Here is a 19,337-nt window from a genome sequence, read left to right on the forward strand (position 1 = left end):
CATGCACTATATGGTCACACACAGTCCCTTCTTGGCTGTATTCCAAATGTATCAGGTCCTGTCACAGTCTCTGTACAACACTCTAGATCTTTGATTACATAGCAGTGCAAGTCACACAACATTGCCATGCTACTGATCCAAGACTTCAGTGCATTACTTTTAGTAAAAATAATGAATGGTTGTTCCAGGTCATTGTGGTTGATGACAGAAAATTGGCAGAACCTGATGAAAGAGGGTTGTGGGGGGAGGGGGAGGTACTGAGGATGTTGGCTCAGACAAATCCGTTACAGAATCTGAATTTATCTGGGGTGATGTAGTAAGCACTACAGTACTAAAAAGCAGCTACGTCTGTTAGAAACAAAAATCTGGTTTATAGCAAAAAGTTACAGGACCTGATACATTTGGAATACAGCCAAGAAGGGACTGTGTGTGACCATAAGTCACATCAATGGTAGTGCACACTGTCTAACCTCACAAGGAAAAAACATGGTTGCCTGCTTACTTCTACACTTACAATGGTACTCCTTGTTTGTTTTTTTATTTCAGAAAACTGCCTTTCTTTTTCTTTATCTCAGAAAACTGCCTTTCATCTCAAATTTGAGATGAAAAGGACAGGCGCTACAACAATTAAAGGGGGAACAACAGACACACATCTCCTCAGTCCCCAAGGCAAAGGTTTCCAAACTTGCTGAACATGCAGGGTATTTGTGGTATTTTGAGAAAAGGCAGTCAATCAGAAGGGTCACTACCAGCACACTGTGCCAAGTCAGAGCTTCTTCATAATTTGCAAGTTTGAGTATGAGACGTAGGTAGGCTAATTCTTGGGCTTGATATGGCTGATGCATGCACCGCTCCACTGGTGAAAGAAGTCAAGTTCCTGAACAGGTGTTCCCTGCCCACGGTAACTGATACTTTCTAGTCTTTTCTGAACTGCACCCTGCTCCAAGGAGGCAAAGGAAAGTCAGAATCAACTATTTGTTTTGGGGAAGAGCAACTGTCTGGTTTCAGTTTCTACAAAAAAAAGGAGAATTGACTCACAGAAAAACTGCTATACCCAGGGCAGAGAGCTATGATGTACCTACATAGCCAGTCAAATAGTAGGAAGTGACCAAAAGCTCACCTCCCCACTGCCATGTTCTAATTTATTCCAAAGAGTCAAGAAGCAAGAAGGTATCAGGATACACATTAGCGGATACTACATTGGGGATCACTGACAGGAAGGATTTACAAATTCCTGCTTTGAGAGTAGTTCTTGTTCTTCAGGAAAGCTTAATTCTTACAGAGTTGTAGGGCAGACTAGAGGGGTGTGCATACGCGTGCTCGCACTCACTCACTCACCCTCACCCCAGGAAATCCAGATCCAGGTTTCAGTGAAACCAAAAAATCCAGGTTTCCTGAGATCCTGGTTAGATTCTGTAATACAGGACAGCAAGATCAGGATTCAGCCATTATTTTTTATGGGAAAACCTATATGGGGGGGGTATATGGGGAGCTGGAAGCGGTTCATTTATCAGGCAAACTCCACCAAATTTGCAGGGAACCTACTCCTGACTATTCACTAAAGATCCCCCCCCCCTAGTTTTAGGAAGGATGGACCCCAGGTTCCAGTTCTATGGGCCCTTGAACAAGGTGCCCCCAGCCACTCTCCATGGTTTCCTATGGTGAGAAAGTTTCCAAGCTGGCTCCCAGGAAGAAACACACAGGAGTAAGGCTATCACTGGCCAGAGAGGCACATTGCCAAATACAAGCTCAACTCAGAGAAAGCCCAGCAAAACCCAACTGAAGCAAGAGAATGGAATCCCCACCAGAACCAAAGTGTAGCAAGACCAATGTCAAACTACAGAACCATCCCAAAACAGAGAATTCTACCTAAACCAAACTGAAGCAAGAGAATGGAATCCCCACCAGAACTAAAGTGAAGCAAGGGGACCAATGACCAACATCAAACCAGAGAATCATGTCAAAGTAGCAAATTTCACCCAAACCAAACTTTCCCCTCAAATCCTGGATCATACACCCCAGTGTAGACTTCAATACTGTTGATTCAAGCATTTTTTAAAAATTGACAATTTGTCTGTTTATCAATGAAATCAGGAAGTAAAAGCTCTGGCTATAGGAAAGGTTCTACTCTGGGCATACATACGCCTTTTTATATCCCAGCCTTATGGAGCAATGAGAAATTCATGCTAGTCTTGTAGAAAGAATGTGAATCACTGTACAACACCATAATTAAGCCACTCTTTAAAAAAAATGTATAAAACAATATTTAGTTTGAATGTTGGCTGACATACATTCAGACCACAAGAATTATTTTAACTAGGCACTGGAAGACCTAAATACTTTCTAATAAGAAAGAATGGCTGTTAAAAGTTTATGATACTTTGCAAATGGTAAAATTAACTGTGCCGTAACATTTTGTGAACATAAGGTATAAAAAAGAAAATTGGCAATTTTTAATTAGATATCTAGAACTAGTAGTAGAGTAATGCAAAAAATCGGCCAGGTTCAATGCTGTTACAATCTGGTTTTGTTGGAAGGAAAGATGCTTGTAAAGGAAGGCACCAAGTATTTCAAGACAAAATAATGGACAAAGCATAAAGGTTATTAGACCTGAATCCTAATGTAAGCTTCCATTTCTCAAAATCCTGACCTTACAGACCGGTCTTAAGAGGCAGCTGCAACACAAACAAAACAGAAAGTATAATACTGTGGCTTCTGTAAAAGTTGAGCGTGAGGGGGTGAAATGAGCCAGTTCTGTTCTTCCCACTTTGCCATACATTGCTTCTGAATCTCCAGTTTATAAATGTACGTAAAAATATACCAGTAAAACATTACATCACAGCTAGAGATCCAGGACAGCTCTAATATTCTGTAATTATGATCTAAAGAGTTTCTGGTGGCCTATCAACAAAAAGTCTGTACATGGCATATCTGAGCCAAGCAGGGCCTTGAAGCATAGAGGTGAAGTCCAAGCATCAGTAAAAGGTGAATGGCTGCCCTCTTGTGCTGGATTCTAAAAACCATCATAGGCTTTAAGTGTTCTTCCCAATATATAAGAGTTTTATAACCTTAATGGTAATTCATGTAACCAAAAAAACCCCCTTTATAAAGACCATCTCTGGATTCACCATGTATACTATGTAAGCTTTTGAGTTCACAGAATTCTTTTTAAGTCAGGATGTTAAAAATGCAAAGCAAACTATAAGGAAGAAAAAGATATTTAAAAGATCCACTGCTAATACCATCTGCAGTTTTAATATGAAGGAAGCTTATAGCAGACTAATTAGTTCTGAGCCGTGGGCAAACATACACACAAACACAGATTACACAGAGGCAAGCTGAGACAGACTCTCCTTTTGAAAATCTATAAATTAGTAACTACTGAAAGTTTTGACCTGGATAGTCCAGGCAAGTCTGAGCTCGTCAGGTCTCAGAAGCTGTAGGGTCAGCCTTGGTTAGAAATTGGATGGGAAACCGCCAACGAAGACCAGGGTTGCAAAGCCAGGCAATGGCAAGCCTCCTCTGTTAGTCTCTTGCAATGAAAACTCCATCAGGGGTCACCATAAGTCAGCTATAACTTGGGGGCACTCTCCATCAACTATCAAAAACCAGTCTCTAGAATTGTGAAACTCACAACCTGCTTTCAAGAAACTACAAGCAGCATTCAGATATCTCAAACAAGCAAGGTTTGTCTGAGATTGGCACGGAGCTTGTTTGCTGCTGTGCTCAATAGCAGAGGATTAAGTTATAGTTTAGAACCCTAGCTTGTAGAGAAGAAACAAATTCCAAGTTGCTGAAGGATGAACATCATGGCAAATTAGAGTTTAACTGAAAGCTTGAGCCTATCATTAAGGAAGTATGTTTGGTTGTAGTTGGTACTGGAGATATTGCGGTAGTTGGTATTGAAGATTAAAGAAATAAATAACACACTTGTTCTGAGTGAGCAGAAGCCAAACAGGGTAAATTTACCCACTTTTGCAAGAAGGGTGGATAGAGTTTCCAATCAGACAAAGAAAACCTCAAATCTGTAGGTGGCAGAAGACCTGGAGGGCGTAATCTTCCTCCATTAATTCTGTATCCTGAGCCATTAAATGCAGTATTCTGCAGAGTACTTTTAAAGCACGTAGTTGTGTCCTTCAAAATGAGCAATAAATTTGCTCAAATTTGAAGTCTGATTCAAAGAAACAACTGGCTAAGGAAATTTTTATTATTTATTTATTATATTAGATTTTTAGTCCGCCCTCCCCACTGAGCGGGCTCAGGGCGGAGCACATTTTAATTTACATAAAAACACATAAAAGCAGATAAAAACATTACAATAAAATTTAAAACACTACATACAATAAAAACTTCTCTTCAGATGGCAATGGAAGAGTTGCTTCATTTCAGACATGGCCCATATATCCATATCTATAGATATATATAGGGTGGTAGACAGATCTTTTCAAGTCAAGTCAAGTATGGCCAGTGGGGGCCCAGCCTAGCCTCCGCCATATGCCTGGCAGAACATCTCTGTCTTACAGGACCAGTGGAAGGATAATAAATCCTGCCGGGCCCTGGGTTAATCAAACAGAGAGTTGCACCAGGCCGGTGCCAGGACCGAAAAGGCCCTGGCTCTGGTCGAGGCCAGGCGAGCCTCCCTAGGACCGGGGACCACCAAAAGTTTTTTGTGCGTAGAACAAAGTGTCCTCTGGGGTATATATAGGGAGAGGAGGTCTTGCAGATATGCTGGATCCAGTCCGCATAGGGCTTTATAGGTCAGCACCAAACCCTGAACCGGTCCCAGTACTCAACTGGTAGCCAATGCAGCTGGCTTAAAATAGGTGTTATATGTTCCCCTATTGGGACTCTTGTGATCACCCATGCAGCTACATTTTGAACCAGCTGTAATCTCCGGATCAAGCCCAAAAGAAGCCCTGCATAAAGCAAGTTGCAGTATTCTAATCTGGAGGTAACCGTTGCTTGGATCTCTGCTGTTAGGTTATGGGTTGACAGGTAGGGGACAAGCTGCCAGGCTTGTCTCAGATGGAAAAATGAAGACCGGACAATTGCTGCGATCTGTGCCTCCATAGTCAAGGAGGCATCCAAGATCACCCCCAGGCTCCTCACTCTCGCAAGCGGTGCTCCATCAAGAGCGGGGAGCCAGAGTCCTGTACCCATGGATCCCAGATCCACATGCAGGACCTCTGTCTTTGCGGGATTTAGTTTCAACCTACTCTGTTTCAATCACCCAGTCACAGCTTCAAAGACATGCTCCAAAACATCCAGGGCAGAGTTGGGCCGGCCATCCATCATCAGATATAATTGGGTGTCATCGGCATATTGATGACACCCAAGTCCGAAACTCCGCACCAACTGGGTGAGGGGGCGCATATAAACATTGAACAATAGTGGGGAGGGTATCATCCCCCTGAGGGACACTGCACACCAATGGGTGGCAGGATGACAATTTCTCCCAAGCACCACCCTCTGTCCCTGACCGTGTAGAAAGGAGACGAGCCACTGTAAGGCAGTCCCTCGTATCCCTACATTGGCAAGGCGGTGGGTCAATAGATCATGATTGACTGTGTTGAACGCTGCTGACAACTCCAAAAATATCAGCAGCGCCGATCCGCCATGATCCAGCTGCCTGCGGAGATCATCAGTGAGGGTGATCAGCAACGTCTCCGTCCCGTGACCTGGGCGGAAGCTGGACTAGAAGGGATCTAGGGATGAGGAATCATTCAGGAAACCCTGCAGCTGCTCCACCACTGCCCGCTCAATCACCTTACCCAGAAACGGAAGATTCAAAAGTGGGCAGTAGTTGACTGGGTCAGTGGAGTCCAAAGATGGTTTCTTCAGTAGAGGCCTAACCACAGCTTTCTTTAATGCTCCAGGAAAGATCCCAGAGTTCAAAGACATGTTGACAATGGCCTCCAAGGCAGTCCGTAGCCCATCCACACTGGCCTTCACCAGCCATGGCAGGCACGGGTCCAAGGAGCACGTGGTAGGTCTCACTGCTCACAGGGTCCTGTCAATCTCATCTCCAGAGAGTGGGCTGAATTGATCTAATATTGGCCCAGTAGACGGCCAAGGGGGCTCTAGTTCACATACTGTTGCTGGCAAGTCGTGGCAGAGAGACAAGATTTTGTCAGCAAAAAAGCTTGCAAAAGCCTCACAGCTAATATTCGAATTTAAAATTTGAGAGTCTCCCCCCAACAGGGAGACCAAAGACCAAACCACATTAAATAATTTTGCTGGGCGTGAGCTAGCTGACGCAATGGAAGCTGCCTAGAAATCCTTCTTTGTAGCTTTCACCACCATCTCATAGGCTTTCATAAACGTCCTGTAAGATGTTCTTGCTTCTTCATCGCGAGATCATTGCCACACTCTTTCAAGCTGTCTTAGTTCCCACTTAATCCGTCATAGCTCCTCAGTGTACCAGAGAGCTAGTCTGGTGCGGGGGCGGGCAACAGGGGATGATTTTGTCGATGGCTTTGGAGAGACGGACTTACCAGTCTTCCACCAGCTCATCTAACAAACTGCCAGGGAGTATTGGATCCCGCAGAGCATTCTGGAAACCAATATGATCCATGAGTCTTCACGGGCAAGCATAAATAAGCTCGCCGTCCTTGCAAGGGGGGGGGGATATCCAGCCGGGCCTTCAAAACTGAGTGGTCTGACCATGGCACCTGCTCAACTACTTCCAGACCCACATTTATCCCCATCTCAAAGATCCAATCTAGCGTGTGTCCTGCTTGGTGTGTGGGAGTCAATACAAACTGGGACAGTCCCAGTGCGGCCATGGAAGACACTAGGTCGGCAGCCCAAATAGAGGCAGCATCATCAGCATGGACATTGAAGTCTGCCAACACCACAAGTCTTGGGTACTCCAAAGCCCACCCTGTTACTGCCTCCAGCAGATGCGACAGGGTATCTGCTGGTACGCTAGGCAGTCGGTACACCACACAGATAGCCAAACTCTCCTTGACATCCCACACTAGGCCCACACAATCAATGCCAGAGATCTTCTGGGCGGGAAGTGGCTTGAACGAAAACGACTCTCAGACAAAAATCGCCACCCCTCCCCTCCAGCCTCCCATTCGGGACTGATGGAGGACTGAGAACCCGGAGGGGATCAGTTCTTTCAAGGCGACTGTTTCACCCTCCCTTACCCAGGTCTCAGTCATGCACACCAGATTCATATCATTCGCTGCAAAATAATCATGCAGCGTTCTGGTTTTATTATTTATAGACCTAGTGTGGCACAACATCACTGTTGAAGGGGGGTTAAATTTCCTAACTCCACATCCAGCATTTCTCAGGATGAGAAGGTTACGAAGGACACCGAGCCCTACCATATCTCCATGTCCTTCTCATCCTAGCGTGCATCCCACCACCATACCTCCTTCGTCCCCAGAGGACTGGGATCCTGGCCCCATACCGGCCACTGTCTTTGTCCACCACCCTCTGACTCACTCTAATTCCTCCAGCCACTAGAACTTTGCAACTCCGGGATTTTCCAGCATACCGTTAATCATTTGGGCCAGTAATCAATCAATCAATCAATCAATCAAGGTTGAATACATAAATCTCCATAAATAATCTATCCATTCAAAATCCATACTAATCCTAGTGGCCAGTACCAATTAAAAAAAATCACAATTTATCCTATGGGCAGAGTGTAAAAACCAACCACCCCCACCCAATAAATCGTTTCTCATCCCATTCAGTACTACCCCATCAATTCTTCATAATGTAAACAATCCAATTTCCATCCAATTCCCAAATATAATTTGATTTGCAGCTAAATTATTTTTATATATATTTTTTCTAATTTTGAAAATGAAATCATAATTTATAATAGGAAATTCAAATGCTATCAGATGATCATTTTGGAATCCTGTCTTGAAATAAAATGAGTATTATTACTATTACCAAAAAGAAAAAAATGCTTGCTGAATTTTATTTCAAAGACAAAAGTCCACATTATTTTATCTTGCTTGTGTAAAGCTGAAATTCATATGCAGAATTTTGTTCTAGAAAATAAATGTGAAACTAGAATGTATTTTTGATTTTTCTGTATGTAATCTGCTATTAATTAAAAAAACCCATTAGCAACAGAACTGTGACATTCCATGGTATTTCAGCTTTCCCCAAAAGGTAACTAAAACAAGATTTCTTTTGAGTATGGGGGGAAAAATCTTGCCACACAAATCATTTATGAAGCCAAGCTATAGTTTCATGTACCTGAAAGAAGAATGCTCCCCATGGACTGGTAGAGTGAGGGGAGGAGCTGGTGCCTGAATATAGAGAGACTGACTTGAATTCTGAGATCCTTTCCTAATTAGTTTTCCAGTGTTAGGATCATAAAGCCGAACTTCAGGACCAGGTTGACACTTTGGATGGATGGGAGTTGGATGAAAAAGAGCAGTCTGGAAAGCACTCTGAATGTCTGGAAACATGGCAGGGCTGTCGTCTCTGGTAAATTAAATATTTAGACATTTTAAGTTAACAATTAGCTGCACACATTTTTCATTCTGAATTAAGAAAATACACACACAGAATACAGTAACTGGTTGGAACTTTCAACTACAGATCAGCTGCACAGTTTCTTCAGCTTTGATCTTTGCTTTTCCCCTTCTGTTTAAACATCTTTAATGAATTATGCTAGTTTATCTCGCTTTCAGCTATTTTTTAAACTATTTCTTGTCAAACTGTTTTAATGGTATTCTATGGAGTTGCTTTCTCTAATTTATTGATAACAGGTTTACTAATTAATTTACTATGCTTTATGTTTTGCTGTAAGATTTTGGGAGAAACAGCTAACAAATATCTTAAGAGAAATGTTTTTGTAAAATAAGGTAATATAAGACATACTATAAAGACATGTAGAAAAGCAAATTCATAATATAAATATTCTCAAAAAAATTATTGAGCTTTGTGCCACAATTGACAAGAATTTTATCACTCAATCTATCATTATGTAATGAATCTGGGTTCCTTATCCAAATTTTGCAACTGTAGGCAGAATGGGTCTCATAGAATAAAATAGGGTTAATTTGATGGGGGGGGATCTGCTTAGATCCAGCCCAACATTTCTGCCTGTAAAAGGATTTCTGCCAGCAGAGTGTGACTCTCTCACCTCCCCTATCCTGCTGCAGCCCCAAACACTTGGCTATTCAGTGCCTACTCCCCAGCATCCAGATAACTGTGACTAAGTCAGTGCACATGTACACTGAGTCATTTATGTATTCTGTCCATAGAGAGATTAATCTCGGCCCAAAACAGGAGAATCGCAGTTGGTGGGCTTCTGTTATTGTGTTGTCCATTCAGACAAGGACATTGAGGTTGGCAATCTGTCATAACTCCATCTGACTTAGAATAAGAGCCAAAGCCAGGGAATCGGGAGAACCTGATACTGCAGAGGCACCTGCCAACCATGCTCCAGCAACACAAGAAACTTGACTGCTGCCCTAATGTCCCTGCTTTTCTCTGCAGGAAGGAATAGCTTGCATTGTGCTGAGTCTATCTGGGCATCCAAGTGTTCAATGGAATAAGCTGGCTCTTCAAATGATTTATCAGAAAACTGTAGCCTTCCAGATGATGGACTGTTAACAGGTCTCACAGGGTCTTGATATTGATTAGAGACCTTAGGAGAAGGTCATTTAGATAAGGGCAGATGTGAATGCTTTTCACTCAGAGATCCGCCACCAGCACTACCATCATCTTTGTAAACAGGGAGCACAAATAGCATTGCCTTCAATAGGAAATGAAGGTCTCAACAGGTGAATCTTACAAAATGTCTGTGGGCAAGAAGGATGGGGATGTGAAGGTACACTTCTGTGAGATCTATGGCTGTAAAGAACCCCTCTGGTAAAACTGTGTCTACGATAATCTTAAATTTCCAGTGCCTCTAACCCATTGAGTTCTGGCTCTGTGAAAAAGACTAAGTAAACATCTTTGCTTTTTAGATGTGATGGAACTGGTCTGACTGCTCCCATCTTCAATAGGTGAATGGTTCACTGTAGCTTTTCTGGAGCCAGTATCCTGTCTAATGGGTTGAGATTAATTCAACAGATCTGGGCAAAGAGTAGCAATTGCTCTCTCACCGGCAACCATCTGAAGTCAGTTGGACTGTTGACACTTGTTTGACTTACTTGGGGTGGGGTTTTGGCCAGAGGAACAGGGTTGACTGGCAGGCCTGTATCTTTGCCTGGATCTGGAAGACATTTTGTAGCCATTAGGAAATTAGGGAAAGGACCAGTGACACTGAAAAGGCCATGGAGCTGTAACGCTTGGATTTCTGGTCCTTTTCTCATGCTTCAAAAAGGCATGGCCTTCTTCTTATCCTTTGTCTCCACTAAGATCTCACTGAGGCTTGTGCAAAAAAATTTACCACCTAGAAAAAGGCCAAGTGGCTAAGTTGGTCTTTGTGGTAGCATTGCTGGTCTGGATCTTGAACTGCAGATTCATGCAGGCTATGACTGCAGAAACCATGTGCAATGATTTTAAGTAAATGTGTGTATGTGTCTTTAAATGCTTGCTGTGGTATAGATGAAAAGTGAGGGTGAAAGAGAGGGATGAGTGAGTGATATGATTGGTTGATGACTGAAAGTGTGGGTGGAGCGAAGGAAGTTTAAGACTGAGAGTGGAGAAAAAAGATTCAGTCAGGGAAAGAGAGGCAAGCTGTGTGCAGCCTTAGTTTTTTTAAGCAGTTCTGAGATAAATATTTAGTCAGGAGAAAACAGGCAAACTGTGTGCAGCCTGAGCTTGTGTATGTCATCTAAGAGAAATATAACCTGTGTGGAAGCCTGAACTGTGTGTTTGTGAAAGAACATTAAGTCAGGAGAAAGCAGGCAAACTGTGTGTGCACCTGAGAAAAGGTCTTACTTGTAACTGAGAGAGAAATTAATATCAAAAGCAGGCAAACTGTATGTGAAGCCTGAGATAAGATCTGTGTGTCTGGGTTTAAGTAAAGTAACTTTAAGAATTGAGAACTACTCTTTTGAAACCATCAAGTTTTGGAAATATGAAACCGATACGCTTCTTATAAAAATAAAAGTTTACTTTTTTTAAAAAAATATTCTAGAGTATCTGTCATTCCTATATCCCATTCCTATCCTCAGGGCCACACAGTACCACGAAAAAGCCTGACCCTTGGGCACATTACTAAAAGGAGAAATGTAAATTATTCTGGAATTTAATTCTGGGTGGCAGCAATCTACTAAAAAGGGGACAAGAATAAAAGGCTTAAAGACCAAATCTACCCAAGAGAAAGAAAGGGTCGTAACACGATGGCTCTGGCTGAAAACTTTATAGAGTCCAGGCTGGCATCTGAAATGAAGCAAAATGCTCTTGTCTGTGGAGGTAAGCAGACTGATGGTTAGTCAAGTCTGGATATTCCCTGAACAATTAACTGAAGGACAAATGGTCTGACTATGAGGGAAATGGCTGCTGAAGCCTTTATAGATAAAGCTGTTGCTTTGTGGGATCCATGGAGAGAGGCATCACTTTTATAGTCAGAAGAGTCCTTTAAAGATCACTTGCCTTCCCTGGGTAGGTCTAGGCTGGAAGCCACACTTCCCACAGGGGCATCCACCATGAGGACTTGAAAGTACCTGTTACGTCTTAGAAGCATAGCTTTCTGAAATGGTCTATATGGCATCTCTGGCTGACTGGAATGGCCTAATCCTCATTAATTTCTGAGGTGAAGAAACAAAGGAAAAAGAAAACCATCTCTAGTTCCTTAGCATCAGACAGGACCTCCACATCCTCTGTCATAGCCGTCTTTTGAGTCTGAGAACTGCTCTGCTTTAGGGACACAGAGCTTGAGCACTTTATAGAGAAGCAAGGGTAAGTTATATTGTCGAAGGCTTTCACGGCCGGAGAACGATGTGTGGATTTTCTGGGCTGTATAGCCATGGTCTTGGCATTGTAGTTCCTGACGTTTCTTCATCATCATCATCATCATCATCATCATCATCATCATCATCATCATCATCATCATGGGGAAGTTCTTCCACTGAAATAAAAGTTTGAATGTTGCATCTCCATGTGTGTGCAGGAAAGGGGGTCATCCTCGCCCTAAAATCCCCCCTACACCCCGAATCCTGATCTGAGTGCCCAGAGATAAAGGCGGAGGAATGCTTCTCTCAGCTCTAGGAAGAAAAGGATGACTTGGTGGCCCATGGAGTGCTTTCCTACAGACCCAGCAGGGCCAGATATAATAGAAACAAACTGCTCTGCACCTCTTTGCAGAGCCTGTCATTTGGGAGGACCTCTGGGGGAATGGGAGACAGAAAGCAGGATATTCGGTGAAGTCTTTTTCTTGTGGAGCTTGCTGCTCCTCCCACTGCTGATCTAGCATGCAGAAATGCAGATTTTACTGGTCCATCCAAGCCTATAAGCAGGAGCACAAGAGAAAGCATCCTCTTCATTCAGTTCTGCAAAAGTGCATAGAGCCCCTGCCTGCTTACTGCTCCCCACTGCAGAAATCTGCTCCTCGTTATACAGAGCCCCTTATCACGTCTGGCCTTTTGTGCCAAGAAACCCAAGTGCTTTTCTGAGCCTGAGCAAGTGGCTCTTCCTTGGGAAGAGTGAGAGTTTTCTTGTCCTGCTGGGGAATGAGTTGCTTGGTCTCTTGGAATGAGCATGCCACTGCATTCGAGGCTTCTGCTGCTGAGGCAGCGGAGGCCACTCCTCCATGTGAAGGAGTGGCCTGCAAGGGACAGATTGGGGGGGGCAAGACAGAAGAATATTTTTTCTTTTTGGCTAGCAACAGAGAACAGGGAAGAAACAGCGACAAAAAGAAACCAATTTGAGAGCTCAAGGAGAAAGAAAAATTGCAGAGCTCTCTAGGAATCTTGCGCTTGCAAAGGAGTCAGGAAGAAAAAACTGAAGGTGGGTGGGTACTCTCTCCCCAATGGAGATGGAAGTGAGTGACCTGCTTCCTGTCTCCTGGGATCATGGGAAGAAGAGTACCCAAATGTCCCAGTGTCTTCATCTCTTCAAGTGAAAAAGATCAGATGCTTACTACTGCCCTGTTATTTTACTAGTTCTGCCTTATTGTTAGCTTTTAGTCAAGTACATGCAGTCACTGTAATTTCTATTAAGATTTGCTTGCAGATAATTAAATACTGTGTAGACTAAACTACATATTCCACATCCACATAAACATAAATCTGCATGCTAGATGCTTTCATTATCTCCAGAGAATTCTATATTTGGAGATAAATGCTGGAATAGCAATTATCACAGAAGAATTCAGTCTCAGTCATCAGATTTTAGACTGCATCAAACAAAATATGTTGTTTACATTGAGAACAAAACACCATTTATTATATCCATAGAAAATGTGCACATGAGTTCACGTTATTGAAATTATGGATCTTATTTGAAGGTTCCATACCATGACCTTTTAAAAACACAATGCATTATAATATACAAACTGACATTTCACAAGAAACATTCCATCATTTCATAATATAGAACTCTGAGATTCAATGGGTTGGATCTAACCAGCTTTTTCCACTGGTGAAAAAGTGAGGGTCCTTTTTAAACACTGTAAAAACTATGCTAGGGATCACAGGACATGTATGGACAAAGCCATGTGGGACGGAGGCTGAAAAAAGGAGGGGAAATGGGAAATGGAAAGGCAGGCTGGATCCAATCCAAGGTCCAGCTGTATGTAACATGTATATAACATGGTATGGCATCTAACTGCCAGGCCCTGATCCTATGAATGTTTAAACAAATGCAAGAGAGCTGAATGCTCCTACAGCTTTTCTCCTGGCTCCTTTTCCCTTGCGAGCCTTAATACCAACACTCCTTTGCCAACTGAATTTTTGGAAGCAAAGCTTAGCAGCACCATCCCACCTGCACAAAAATGGTCCTGAGGAAGGATTTTTACCATTTACTGGAGATTCCAGCCAAAGCCTCCTATGCAGAGCTCTCATAATTAGTTGCATCTGAAGAAGAGAACTGTGATTCTCGAAAGCTTAAGCTACAGTAAAGTTGGTTAGTTTTAAAGGTGCTACTGGACTCTTTTCTATTTTGCTCATAATTAGTGAGATTATTTCATGGGACAGTACTACATTCTACTGAATGTAGAAATTGTTTTGAAGATCAAATTCATGGGGATTCTGAGAAGAAAACAACCTTCCCATACTTCATATTTCTTTATTGTGTTTTATATATTTTTCTGTATTCTCGCTATTCCAAGAGAATTCCAAATCCACATTAAGTGGATATTGATCTGATTCATTTTTACTAGCTTAATCAATGAGCTAAGTTTATGGAAAACTAGAGTTTGCATCATTTAAATTAGCTATGTTTTACCTTTTTGTTTTCAGGTAATCATCCTTCAAAGGGAAGAGTTGTTCTTCTACTTTGTCCCAACGCTCCAAGCAGCTCCATAACCAGTCTGGATTTACAATATGGAGATTTTTACAGTTCTCAGCTTGCCTGACTTTTTCTGTACCTATTTAAACAATCAAACATTAACATTCTCAGTAGAAGAAGTTAGCCATAAATTAGTCCATGGATGCAAGTTATAGATGATGAGGCAAGTAAGATGCAAAAATGAAATAATTAAAAGATAGATTATATAGGATGCTTGAAAGACTATCAGTTCATTCAACAGTTCTTTTAAAATACTCATGCAGAAATCTTTGAATCACAAATCTATAGGCTTACTGCATTACCATAAGCTACAGATCACCACATATCAATAAAAACCATTACTTGTAAATAGGGGTGTGCACTTCGGGTTTCTGATCTGTAGATTCGGGTTTTCCAAATTGGGGCCAGCGATTTGGGATACCCAAATCAAAGCTTCCCGAAGCAATTCGGGTCACTTTGGGGCCCGCCGGCCAGCTGAAATTTAAAGGGCCTTCCATGCCTGCGGGGGGGGGGGGGTTAAAGGGAAAAATGTTCCCCGTGCTGTTTGCAAACGGTGCAGGGGGCGTTTTACCCTTTAAACTCTCCCCTCCTCCCTCCAGCCAGCAGCGAACGAGGCAGGGGAGGCCCTTCCACCACGGCCATTTGAGGGGCAGCAAGGGCTGGAGGTGGCGGCTCCAGATTTCCCCGCTGCCAAGCTGGCCACTGCGGGCCCTACAGGTGTCGGCGCAACAGCAGAGGAGCCAGCTCTGGGCCATCCCGCGAGCCGCAGCGATGGCAGAGGAGGTGAAGACCCTTCCTGCTCCTTAAATGGCAACCACAGCGGCAAATGAGGCAGAGGAAGCTCTTTCTGCCCCTCAAATAGCCACCACAACAGCCATTTGAGGGGCAGGAAGGGCTGGAGGCGGCGGCTCCAGCCTTCTCCTCCGCCCAGTTGGCCACTGCGGCCCCCGCAGACAACAGCGTGGTGGAAGAGGAGCCCACTCCAGGCCGTTCCAGCCTTGTGAGTGCCGCCGCCGCAGTGGCACCCTCCCGCCGCCCAGCCTCCCCTCTCTCTGCCAGCTAGGTAAGTGGGGAGGGTGGGTGGGGAGTTTGCTCCCCCTGACTTCAGTATGCTCCGAATCTTTATGGAGCATGCCAAAGTGAGCTAAATACCAGATTCCCGAAGCAGCTTGCCGCTTCAGGGTTCTTGTAATTCCAGGTTTCCCCCCCCCCGAATCTTTTGGGGGAGCACACCACTACTTGTAAATGTTTCTCTCATAGTTTAAGTCCACTCAACATTGCACTTACCAGCTCTAGCTGCAATAAGGTGGGTTGGCTTATTGGGATCATCATCATTCAATACTAGATTTTTTGCAATGTTGGCTCCAAGTGTGGTAGCATGATAATGCTCACGAGTCTTTTCTACGGGAAAATTTGTAGGATACAGTCCACTAAATAATACAGTAACACCTGACAATACTTTTTGTTTCAGTTCTGGCACTATTTTTCTTATATCTGGAACTTCATCAATTTCTTTTGTTACATATTTGTCATACTTTGAATAATAATCTGTATGCACTCGAACAAGAATCTCTTCAAGATATATTAGATGATCATCATCATCTGTATCATCTTCTTCCTCTTCTTCCATACTCTGATCTAAAGATTCTCCCACAGTTATCCCAGATTGTTCACTATTCTGGGACTCTGTCTCGGCCTCCTTCTTGTCAACACATCCATTTCCTAGACTACAAAGACTATCTTGTTCACTCTCTTCATGTACTTCTAAATCAAATGTTTTGGGATGGAGATTGTTGTTAGCTGAGGATGCTGAGTCTCCAGAATAATTCATCTGTCCATCCTTTTCTGCATTAGTTTCAGTTCCCAGGAGAAACGTACTTTCTTCCTGTATAGTTTTCTTTGATTTTCTCCAGCTTCTTTTCCCTTCATTTTCACTGTCTGAGGCAGAAGAGGACGTTGATTTCCTAGCATCCAACCCACTGTCACTTTCACTATCACTAGACAATTCAAAGTCCAAGCAATTTTTTGAGTTGTCATGAATCTGCTGCTTGACTACAACTGTCCTATCATTTTCTGAAGACACATGAGATTCCTTGGCACTTATCAGTTCATTTGTGTCAGTAACATTTGCTATGTGACCAGGATCTTCTAAGCAGTCTCCTTCTTTAACTTTATCATTAAAACTTAAATCCCAGGATGATGGCTCATCGCAGACAGAGTTATTGCCATTTACTTCCTTTGCTGATTTTCTAATACCATTACTTTGCTCTTCTACATTTTCAACATTCTTTACTTCTTCAGAATCTTTTGTTACTACCGTTGCATCAGATGCTTCAGTTAGCTTTGAGGAATGATTTGCTAAATTAAAAAGAGATAAATTCAATAATCTGTGTTTAAAAACGAACTAAAATGCTTTGGGACAAAGAGACTAGAAGCCTATCTTTCACCCCTCTAAAACTAAAGCAGCTTAATTCAGTTATGCTAATTTAGATAACAAAAGGTGAAATTATATCTGACCACTTTTCACACTGTCACCTATCAAAACCAGGTTTGGGCATCACAGGCAGTTAAAGCCAGTCACAATACACCATCTGTCTAACCTCTATTTATCAGGTAGAGTTTCCTGGCCCAAATCCACATCAGGTCCTTTCTCTCCTCTTCCCAGAGGCTCCACCAGACTGGCAGCCAGCTCCCTATATTCAGTACCTCTCACCCAGCTACTGCTTATGGCTACTGGGGAAAGGGAGTTCAATGATTACTCCTTCTATGTACTGCCACCATTTAGTCAAATTAGGCCCATTTATTGTGACCAGAATGCTTGATATTCCTGTGGGTGTTTTATTTCCCCTCAGCCTACAGCTTCAAGTCAGTCGGGGTAAAAACAGAAAAAAGAGTCACTTTTATTTACAAGTTGTTGATCACTGGAGCAAATGATTTAAAACACAAAGAAATGTTGGTATTAAAGAGATGCACATATAACCCCACACTCTTATAACAGTGAATGGTTATAATGTAAGTTACCAAGTGTCAACAGCCAGCTATTCTCTCTGCTACTCCTCAGCAGCTCCAAAACCCTCTCTTTCCTCTCACTAACTGCATTAATAAATTCCAACTGACTCCAGTCCCAGCCTTCTGCCAGCTCTCATTGGCTGTTCCTCAGAAGAGGAAGAGCTGGAATTAGTCATGTCCATCATATTACACTACAAAATGCTAGATGTTTTAGAAGTAAACAAAGCTTCCACAAAAATAGCTTCTATCAAAATCATTGTCCGAGACTCTACCTTCTCCCAGACTTACCCTGGTTGCAGCAGGTCGCCATGACTCTGGCCCCGACTTCAGGTTGCCAACTGCTCCTAGGGCTGCCCCGACAGCAGAAGGCTGGCATCGCCAGACCTGGCAATGCATAGCTCCCATACGTCTTTGAGGAGCTGCCAACAGCAGCTGCAGCTAGACCAGACTAGCCAGGTTATCAGGCAATGGGCAACAGGTCAGGGAAGGCTGTTGGGCATGTATGTAATTAAGCTTGGCCCATATAAGGGGCCAAACGGCAAGCCAGGAAAGAGGTTTCTTATCTTCTCCAGGCTGCAGAGGAGAGACTTAGGAAGAAAGGAGGAGGAACAGGTTCAGTTAAGCCCCTCCCTTCTCTGCATCCGAGGCCTTTGCCACTGCTGGAATCTCAGTTGGAACCACAGAGGCAGAACCACAGAGACACATTTTAAGGCAGTATGTATTTCTCAAAATTTTACAAATGCTGTATAATAATGTAGCTTGGAAATTTTTGACAGAGGTATGAAACTATTGATTAACTCTTCGCCATTTAAAACCATAAAACTTCCTTTGTATACTTCGGACATTTACAGTACAATCTGCCCTCCAGATATACTGGCTGAAAAGGAATCCCAACCTACTATGGCCTAGACAACATAATATTGCAAATGTAAATGTATACACACATGCGCACAAAGAAATACCTTTCTTTCTTGTTTGAGCTTCCCTTGATCCAGGTGGTGCATTAATATCTTCTGTGCCCTGAAAGTATACATATTTCTTCACAGTTATCAAATTAGGTGCAAATTTCCAAACATCCTCTCGGTCATCAATAATGCAAACCATGGAATCTCCACAAGGGAATAAATTTCTAGAAACAGAAGAATCAGTACAAGACTAATTAGATTGTTATTTAATAATATTTCTATTAAGACACATCAACTAAGCATAGGTGAAAAAAGAGAGTAATTTGAAATTGACCTATGAAATCCCTTAATACTATTAGTTTGGCCTCTCAGAGCAACTTACTTAGCAATTTTATCATCATCATAATATGAAGCCTTTTTGACACTGAGAAGAGAAGGCACCCTAATATAAGTTATGTAACAAAAAATTGAAAAAACGATTTAAGCTCTTCAGTTCAGATAATAAAAGCAGTTATGAATCACACCTATCCAATAGAGTTCTACCCTGCCCAGACGTTATTTCCACCTCCATATGTAGAGACACCACAGCAGCCTTTGAGCTCATGAGTAGAGATGGGCATGAACTGAAATACGAACCAAAGTTCGTGATGAACTGGGCTGGTTCGTTGATCAGTTTCCTAGGCAATAGGGGATGTTCCTGCAGACCTTCTGCTGGCCCGGAAGTGACGATTTGCTGACCTGGGTGTGATGTTTTCACAATCCAAACGAACCAGTTCGCAAACCAGGGCAGGTTCATGGAAGTTTGTGGTTCATGAAATGCGACGAATCACGAACTGCAGAGTTCATTTTTTTCCAATTCGTACCCATCTCTACTCACGAGCTTCTGCTCAACTGATCCCACTACGTAAGAAGGTAATGTTCAATCAGAGGATTCTGAAGTTATCTGAGTTTAGGACGTCTCCTGAATATTGAACCTACTAAAAACAACTGTTATGACCAGGTAAGGAAGTTTCTCACATGTTCTGGCACATACATGCTTAT

The 19,337-nt window shown here is 42.7% G+C and overlaps 1 protein-coding gene across 1 annotated transcript in view; it reads right to left on the minus strand.

The window, feature by feature from the left end:
* CTDP1 (CTD phosphatase subunit 1) overlaps window positions 1-19,337 on the minus strand; it is a 102,150-nt gene that overhangs the window by 41,183 nt on the left and 41,630 nt on the right. Inside the window, exons 7-10 of the mRNA XM_054985603.1 lie at window positions 18,354-18,520; window positions 15,670-16,740; window positions 14,320-14,461; window positions 8,230-8,460 (exon numbers count right to left, since the gene is read on the minus strand). Coding sequence (XP_054841578.1) covers window positions 8,230-8,460; window positions 14,320-14,461; window positions 15,670-16,740; window positions 18,354-18,520 — 1,611 coding nt within the window. The remainder of the gene's footprint in view (window positions 1-8,229; window positions 8,461-14,319; window positions 14,462-15,669; window positions 16,741-18,353; window positions 18,521-19,337) is intronic.

This window comes from Eublepharis macularius, chromosome 7, assembly GCF_028583425.1.
Source record: "Eublepharis macularius isolate TG4126 chromosome 7, MPM_Emac_v1.0, whole genome shotgun sequence".
NCBI classification, from domain to species: domain Eukaryota; kingdom Metazoa; phylum Chordata; class Lepidosauria; order Squamata; family Eublepharidae; genus Eublepharis; species Eublepharis macularius.